Genomic DNA, 9204 nt, shown 5'->3' with positions numbered 1-9204 from the left:
CTGAAACCTGTCCACCATGGGTGACCCTGCTGGTATTTAAAATACCGGTGGCATAGCTCTCAGAATCACAGCAATTCACAAGCCACCACAGTACGACAAACTGACAGATGAGTGGTGACAGGACTCACTAGGACTCCATAAATTATGATAAGATTTAGAGAAGAGAGAATAAAATAGTTTTAACCTTTAGCACTTATTGTAGAGAGCACATATGATCTAGGGTCTTATAATTCATTTTCCAGGTTTTGTTTTTTATCAGGAGTGGGTTAGGACAGCAGTGGAAAGTTTTAAGGGACAGACTGACATAACTTGAGTTATATTTTAAATGATGTATTTCACTGCTGTTGAAGTATTTCACTTCGTGTGGTTGAAAATCAACCTTACGAATGCATAGGGATAGTGTTAGCATGGGTACCATAGGGATGGTAGCAGAAAGACTTATTGGAAGGCTTTTGTAGTGAGCCAAGTGGACGATGATGAAAGCTTGAGATTTCATAGATTTGGGGCAGGTGGTTGGATGCTGAATATATTTTGAAGACTGAGTCAATAGGTTTTGTTGACAGATTGGACAAAATAAAGTGAATAGAGTAAGGCATGACTCCAAATTGATGGTCCTGAATTGGAAGGACAAAATTGCAATTTAGTGATTTGAAAAACTGAGCGTGAAGAGCAGAACCTCAGTTTGAGATATTTTAAGTTTAGATGTCTACTTGTGTGGCACTGCGGGTTGATGTGCAGGTCTGCAAGGTTGGTTTTAACTGCAAGGACAATGGTTCAATTTCAGCAGCCACTTCTCAGAAACCCTATACAGGGTTGCTATTTGTTGTTGTTGTTGTTGTTGTCAGGTGCCATCAAGTCGGAACCGACTCATAGCGACCCCATGCACAGCAGAACGAAACAATGCTCGATCCTGGGCCAACCTCACCACCGCTGCTACCTCCGAGTCCATCAATGATGCCACCTGGCCGATCCATCTCGTTGGAGGTCTTCCTCTTTTTCTCTGACCCTCCACCCTACCCAGCATGACATCCTTCTCCAACGATTGTTTCCTCTGGACTACATGTCCAAAGTAGGAGAGACGAAGCTTAGCCATCCTGGCCTCCAAGGAGCACTCTGGCTGCACTTCTTCCAAAACAGATCTATTGGTTCTTTTGGCAGTCCATGGCACCCTCAGTATTCTCCTCCAACACCACAACTCAAAGGCATCAATTCTTCTACGATCCTCTTTATTCACTGTCCAGCTTTCGCATCCATATGAGGCTATTGAAAACACAATGGCCTGGGTCAGGCGCACCCTAGTCCTCAAGCTGACATCTCTGCTCTTCAACACTCTAAAAAGTTCCTGTGCAGCAGATTTGCCCAGTGCAATACGTCGTCTGATCTCTTGACTGCTACTTCCGCGAGTGTTGATAGTTGATCCAAGAAGAATGAAGTCCTTGACAACTTCAATCCTTTCTCCATTGATAAGAATGTTGTTTATTGGTCCAGTGGTGAGGATTTTTGTTTTCTTGACATTGAGATGCAATCCATATCGAAGGCTCTGCTCTTTAATCTTCATAAGTAAATGTTTCAAGTCCTCTTCAGTTTCAGCGATCAAGGTTGTATCATCTGCATATGGCAGGTTGTTAATGAGTCTTCCTCCAATCCTGATGCCACGTTTTTCTTCATAGAACCCAGCTTCTCGTATTATTTGCTCAGCATACAGGTTGAATAAGTATGGTGAAAGAATACAACCCTGTCTCACACCTTTCCCAATTTTAAAACATTCAGTGTTCCCATGTTCTGTTTGAACAACTGCTTCTTGGTCTAGGTACAGATTTCTTAGAAGTACAATTAAGTGTTCTGGAATACTCATACTTCTCAATGTTGTCCATAGCTTGTCATGATCCACACAATCGAAAGCCTTTGCATAGTCAATAAAGCACAGGTAAACATCCTTCTGATATTCTCTGCTTTCAGCCAAGATCCATCGGACATCAGCAATGATATCTCTCGTTCCACGGCCTCTTCTGAATCCAGCTTGAACCTCTGGAAGTTCTCTGTCAATGTATGATTGTAGCCGTTTCTGTATTACCTTGAGCAAAACTTTGCTTGCTTGAGATATCAAAGAGATTGTCCGATGATTTCCGCATTCCGTTGGGTCACCTCTCTTTGGAATGGGCACGAACATTGATCTCTTCCAATCAGTCGGCCAGACAGTTGTCTTCCAAATTTCCTGGCAGAGATGAATGAGTGCCTCCTGTGCTGCCTCACTTTCCTGAAAGATTTCAATTCCTATTCCATCAATTCCTGGTGCCTTGTTCTTTGCCACTTCTTTCAATGCACTTTGGACTTCCTCTCTGAGTATCATTGGCTCTTGTTCATATGGTATCTCTTGAAATGGTTGAACATTAACCATTTCCTTTTGGTACAATGACTCTGTGTATTCCTTCCATCTTTTCTTGATGCATTCTGCATCATTCAATAATGACTAATTCTATTAGTCAGAAGAATTGATGCTTTTGAGTTATGGTGTTGGAGGAGAATATTTAAAGTGCCATGAACTGCCAACAGAACCAACAGATCTGTGTTGGAAGAAGTGCAGCCAGAGTGCTCCTTGGAGAAGTCCAAACTTTGTCTCTCATACTTGGGACAATATTGTCAGGAGAGACCAGTCACTGGAGAAGGATATCCTGTTTGGTAAGGTGGAGGGTCAGAGAAAAAGAGGAAGACCCCCAAAAAGATGGATTGGCCAAGTGACAGCTTTGATGTGCTCATGTTGTTGTTGTTAAGTGCCGTTGAGTTGATTCCGACCCATAGCGACCCTGTACAGGGTTTCTGAGGCTGTTCATATTTACGGGAGCAGAAATCCTCGTCTTTCTCCCACGGAACAGCTGGTAGTTTTGAACTGCTGACCTTGCAGTTCGCAGCCCGACTTGTAACCCCTGCGCTACCAGAGAGGTTGGCCCAGGATTGAGCAGCATTTTGTCCTGTTGTGCATAGGGTCACTATGAGTCAGTACCAACTCGATGGTACCTAAGAATAACAACGTGAGTCAAAACCAACTTGAAGGCATTTAACAACAACTATAACAACAACTTTTTTATATGTCAAGTAAATTTATCAAGTAGTCATATGGATTTTACATTCTAATCTTCAGGAGGAGATCAGGCTTATGGATTTAATCAGCATAAGCCTACTGTCAATGAGTTGATTTCAAGCCATGAGTGTTGATAGGGTCAAGATAGAGCAGAAAAGGAGGCCATGGACTGAAGACCCATGTACTCCAAAATTTTAAAAACTTAGTCAGAAGAGAAGGCAATAGTGAAGAGGTAACCAATGAGGTTGGAGGAAAATAGGGACACTGTGGTACCCTGGAATCCAACGAATTTATCAGTAGTTTTATATGCATCATATAGATCAAGAAAAGTGAAAATTGAGATTTAGACATATTAATTAGTAATGGGATGGGCATTGGTGACCTTCCAAAGAATAGTTCAATGGATTGAAAAGATCTCGCTAGAGTAATAAGAACCCAATAGAGTAGTAGAACAATTTGATTTCTAATGGCCTTTGTCCTTTGATACAAAGACAATGACAAGTTGTTGCACTGTCCCGTGTTCCTAAGCTGAGTACAACACATCACTCTATTCCTAATGTGCATTTTTGTTTTCTCCTGCACAGGGTAAAATGAAAGTGACTAGGTTCAGCTTTCAACATTAAGTCAGAATCTCGTTGAGATAATATCATATTAAGAATGATTAGATTTAAGAGAATCTCAAGTGTCTCAGCTACTCCTTTACATATACAAGTTCTTTTGCTACACATAGCTGTAATCTCATCTTCATGTATGAACTTTACTGTTGTATCTCCTGGGCTCATCTTGGTTTCAAATTGTTAAACCTAATTTGTATGCTTTCAAAGACTGGCAATTCAAATGAGATTTCAAAATATTTTAAGAGAACAACAACTCGTCAGCTCCATTCACTTCTGCTATTCATTTAGAAGTTTCTTATCAAAGATCCATTAGAAACCTTCATTCTGCCATAGAACAAGTCAGTCAGCAGATTGTATCATTTGGGAAGGTGCTAGAACTATAGTTTAGAAATGTAATTTAAACATAGTAATATAAATGTTGTTATTGATAAGGGCCATTGAGGCAGTTCCAGCTCATAGTGACCCTGTATAGTGTTTCCAAGGAGCAGCTAGTGGGATTAAACTATTGACCTTTAACTTATCAGTCCTACAGGGCCACTTCAGGACTCTAATATACAAAAGCATAATAATAAGATGGACTATTATTATTTTCTGCATAAACGTATAAAATTGCATTGTATTGGGGAAAAAAAATATCATAGAGTCACAGAAGTTTTCTACATCTACAGGGGAAATATTTACATAGCATGCTTACACAAAACAAAACAGAGTTTGTTTTTTTGGATGGGTGATGGGTATATTTTAACATTGATTAAGTCATTTATTCACAGAAAGGAATAATTCTCACTGAGATTTCTTTTTCTTCTTCCCTTTATCTTTTTGTGAAAGTTAATTTCAAAGAGGGGCATATCTTAAACATTTTTAAAGAAATGGCCAATAAGCATAGACCGATAACTTGTGTTGTCATGATTTTCTGTGACAGCATGAGTCAGCATCTACCAACATGTTTATAATGAAAACATGTCAGAGGACACTAGACTGCCACGGTTTTCCCAGAGCCTCACAGTAATTCAGAGGTGGATTTCGGGGCTGATACATTTCATCTTCCTTGAAGATAGACATTTCCCCCAACAGTCAACTCCTTGGAAGTCAGGCTGTGTGTTCAACTAGTCAGTGGTCTTGGAATTACACAACATTGTGCTAGTGGGAATAGCCTATCCAATGTTATGATTTATTTTGAAGGAGAGTGGGAAAAAAATGAAGAATGGAAGGAAGATGAACACAACATGGCCAAACAGCTGGCTGGTTTCATATCCCAGAAACAACTTGAAACTAACTATACTCACAAGCTCTCTTGGCAGAGTAGCTTGATGAAAATACCAAAGCTGTGAAGAGCAATGTTCTTTTGCTGAATCTTTTATGTAGCTATCATATGGTTTATTAGTCTAAATGGGAATATGTGTACCATTTTTTAAAGTTCCTATCTGTCTAAATGGGGAACATACTGATTCTATATAGCACAATGTGGCTCAATATAGCATTAACACTCCATAAGCCTCAATATTTTTCTAAAACCTTAATCCTAAACATGTAATGATTTTCTTCTTTCATTCAAATAGTATATTTTGGGGTTGTCAAGAGACATCTTGAAAAGATGAAATTTAAATATTCTTTAAATTTTAAAATCTAAGGATTCAAGGATACTGTGACATTTTGGATGACAAAATTGAGGTGTAACAAAAGCATTTTAATTGTTTTGTGCATTTATTTATTCATTCTTTTAATATTTAATTGATATTCCCTTAAGCAATGGAGACAATTTAAACACATTTCTAGTTCCCTGCTAGTTGCCAGACTGTGGAACATATAAGATATGCATTGCTCTTTTAGAATTTCCTGCATTAAAGAGTATACAGTATTTTAAGACTCATTATTGTAGGATACTTTATATACTATCATTCCTAAAATGTGTTAATTAAATGAATTTATCACTTACTAAGTACTCAAGAGAACTGACAGATTTGAGTTATGATGTTGGAGAAGAATATTAAAAGTACAGTGGACTGTGAGAAGAAGAAACAAATCCATGTTGGAAGAAATACAGCTATCATGTTCCATAGAAGCGAGGATGGCAAGACTGCATATCTCATACTATGGGCATATCATCAGGAGGTCCCAGACCCTGGAAAAGGACCTCGTGTTTGGTAAAGTGGAGAGTTAGCACAATAAAGGAATACCCCTAACAAGATGGATTGGTACAGTGGCAGCAGCAATGGGCTCATGAATAACAGCAATTATGAGGCTGGCTCAGGACCAGACAGTATTTGTTTCTGTTGTGCATAATGTTGCTATGAGTTAGAAGTGACTCGGCCTCACCTAACAACAGCATGTACTCAAGATAGATTTAATTAGCTGAAAAATGTCATGTTTGTATAATGAGATATTTTGAACTGTTTATGGCATCAGAAACATTTTTTTGTAGCAGAATTTGACATATTTCTCTAGTCACTCAAATAGGTTAGTAGTATACAGCTTGTAAATTTTGCTAAAGATAATTCAAAAACAGTTTGTCCTCAAAAAAGACTGCTGGAAACCCAAACTGAATTCAGGAGAGGACGTGGAAGGAGGGATATCATTGCTGACTTCAGATGGAACTTGGTAGGAAGCAAAGAATCCCAGGAAGATGTTTATCTATTTTATGTTGACTATGCAAAGGCATTCAACTATATGGATCATAATAACTCACGGATAACATTGCAAATAATGTAAATTTTATAGCACTTAATTGTGTTCATCCAGAACCTATGCAGTGATCAAGAAATACTTGTTCAAACAGAGCCAGGAGATACTGAGTGTGTTGGGACAAGGAAGGCTGTGTGCCAGGATTGGAGCCATTCGCCATTACTTATTTAATTTGTATACTGAGCAAATAACCCAAGATGCTGAACTGTATGAACTAAAACACAGCATCGCTTCAGGATGGGAGTAAGGCTCATGAACAACCTGAGATGTGTATGTGACACAACCATGCTTCTTGAGAGGGAAGAGGACTCCAGTTTTGGGTCTTCTTTTGAGGAAGATCAAAAACTAGAACTTTTAGTATGGATTACACCACAACTGAAGAAAACAAAATCCTCACAACAATATTATGAAAAAAGGAGAAAACATTGAAGTTGTGATGGATTTCATATTACTTAGATCCACAATCATCACCAATGGAAACAACAGTCAAGAAATTATATGATGTATTTCATTAGGAAAAACTGCTGCAAAAGACCTTTTTAAACTATTAAAAAGCAAAGCTGTCAGTTTGAGGACTAAGGTGCACTTGACCCAAGCCATGGCATTTTCAATCACCAGATGCATGTGAAAGCTGGATAATGAATGAATAAGGAAGGCAGCAGAAGAATTGATGCCTTTGCTTGATGGTGTTGAAGAACATTGAATACTGCCAGAAGAATGAACAAATCTGTCTTAGAGAAGTACAGCTATAATGTTCCGTTAGAATTTTATGTTCTTGGGAAGGCCTAGGAGAGCATGAAGAGCTCTGCTCCCTTGGAGTGTATTGCTGTTACTAAGTGCAGTCGTGGTGGTTTGGACTCATAGTGACCTAGTATAGCGTTTCTGAGGATCAAATGGTGACTTTGAACCACCAACCTGTTTCAAACTGACCTTTCAGTCGAGTGCTTATCCTACAGTACCACGCCAGATAGTTCTTTGGTATTTGGAAATTGGTATGATTACATTTTATTATCTGATGTCAATTGTGTTAAATTAATATCCCAGAAAATTAGCCATTTCATCTCTGTTTTAATGTTATTTTCACAGAGTTTCAGAGAGGGTTATATCCTTGGTAAATTTATTTCTTTTGTTGATCTATCAATTACTAAAAAGATATCAATTGGTTGTCTAGTTTTGTCTAGTTTTCTTTGTAATTCAGTTTTTGATTTTTTAAAAAATTATTATTATTTTAAGGCTACTTAGTTAGATGCTCACATGTTAAGAATTTTCAAAGTTCCTTAAAAGATTTCTACTTTTTTCTGATATTTTATAACATTTTTGAAAACTAAATTTTAGTTTCTTATTAATTATTAAATACCAATTGCTTAAATATTTAGGGCACAATTTCTTTTCAATAAATGCTTAATTGGAAACACTAGGATGGTGAAATTTATACAAATACTTTGTATAAATTTGGGTAGAGGAATATGGGTTGTTGTAGTATATGGACACTACTTATGATGAAAACATTTGGATTGCAAGTTCATGTATAACAGATCCATAAAATGCCTTGTTTATTCCATTCCATTACATTCAGTAGACATAAGCCTGTATCTGCCTAACAGGGAGAACAAAACAAAACAAAAAACCCTTATTCTTTTAAGAAAAACAACAACTAACAAACAAGTAAACATGTATGTTTAATTTTTGGGTAATTGAATGTTTCAATTGTTTCTCCACATTGTTTAGATTCACATCTCTTTGATCAATGGAAGACCAAGCGCGGATGATCCGTCTCCTGAACTGCTGGAATTTACCTCTGCTCGCTATATTCGCCTGAAATTTCAGAGGATCCGCACATTGAATGCTGATCTAATGATGTTTGCCCACAAAGATCCAAGAGAGATTGATCCCATTGTCACAAGAAGAGTAAGTAAGGATAATCATTTTGGCACTTGTGATTGAAACCACATCAGTCATTTTAGTTATCATTTAAAGGGTTAAAGAATTTGAAAGCAAATCTTTAAATGATTTGTAGGAGTGATAATTGTCAGACTTTCAAATTGGACAGACCCTGGTTTGTCTGCTAATTATATGTGTAGCACTTATAAAAGTTTTTACCATTTTAAAATTTCAATTTATTCCTTGTAAAAATGAAGGATCATAGTGCTTAGATCATAATTGTATTTTTAAGGACTAAATTAGATCATTTCTGGCACTTTAGGTGATCGTTACTACTATAACAAATGACTCTGAGGAGTTACTAATGCATAGGGACTTTGAGACAGTTTTAGCCAAAACCCACATTAAAATATATATTAAACACATACTCAGAGAGAGTGGTAGAGAGATAGACAGATGTAAACTATAAGGCACAGGAATTAACTAGAGATCTAGTGAAAATGCAGATTCTGATTTGTTAGATATAGGGCAGGATGGGGATTCTGCAATTCTATAAGTCCCCAGGTGATGTTAATGCTGTTCATCTGTGGGCAATTTGTCCAATCAAACAGTGTGACTTTATGCCCTTACTGATGAGTGACAGCTCTGTTTGTTTCAACTAAGTCTGCTTTAGGGGAAAACTGATTCTACATATATACTGGCGTGTTTTCCATTGTGAATTGTTGTTGTTGGTAGGTGCAATCGAGTCAGTACTGATGCATAGCAACCTTATGCACAGCTAACTAAACACTGCCCAATCCTGTGCCAACCTCACTACTATTGCCAACTTGAGTCCATCAATGCTGCCACTTGGCCAATCCATCTTGTTGGGGGTCTTCCTCTTCTTCTCTGACTCCCCACCTTACCAAACATGATATCCTTCTCCAGCGACTGCTCCCTCCTGAC

The 9204-nt window shown here is 37.9% G+C and overlaps 1 protein-coding gene across 1 annotated transcript in view; it reads left to right on the top strand.

Annotated features, from left to right (window-relative positions):
• The window catches only part of LAMA2 (laminin, alpha 2), a 747229-nt gene that overhangs the window by 141654 nt on the left and 596371 nt on the right, over positions 1-9204 (top strand). Inside the window, exon 5 of the mRNA XM_006834727.1 lies at positions 8107-8286. Within this exon, the coding sequence (XP_006834790.1) occupies positions 8107-8286 (180 nt within the window). The remainder of the gene's footprint in view (positions 1-8106; positions 8287-9204) is intronic.

The sequence above is a fragment of the Chrysochloris asiatica genome, unplaced genomic scaffold (genome assembly GCF_000296735.1).
Source record: "Chrysochloris asiatica unplaced genomic scaffold, ChrAsi1.0 scaffold00013, whole genome shotgun sequence".
NCBI lineage: Eukaryota > Metazoa > Chordata > Mammalia > Afrosoricida > Chrysochloridae > Chrysochloris > Chrysochloris asiatica.
The sequence above is the reverse complement of the archived record's forward strand: the minus strand, read 5'-3'. Positions and strand labels throughout refer to the sequence as shown.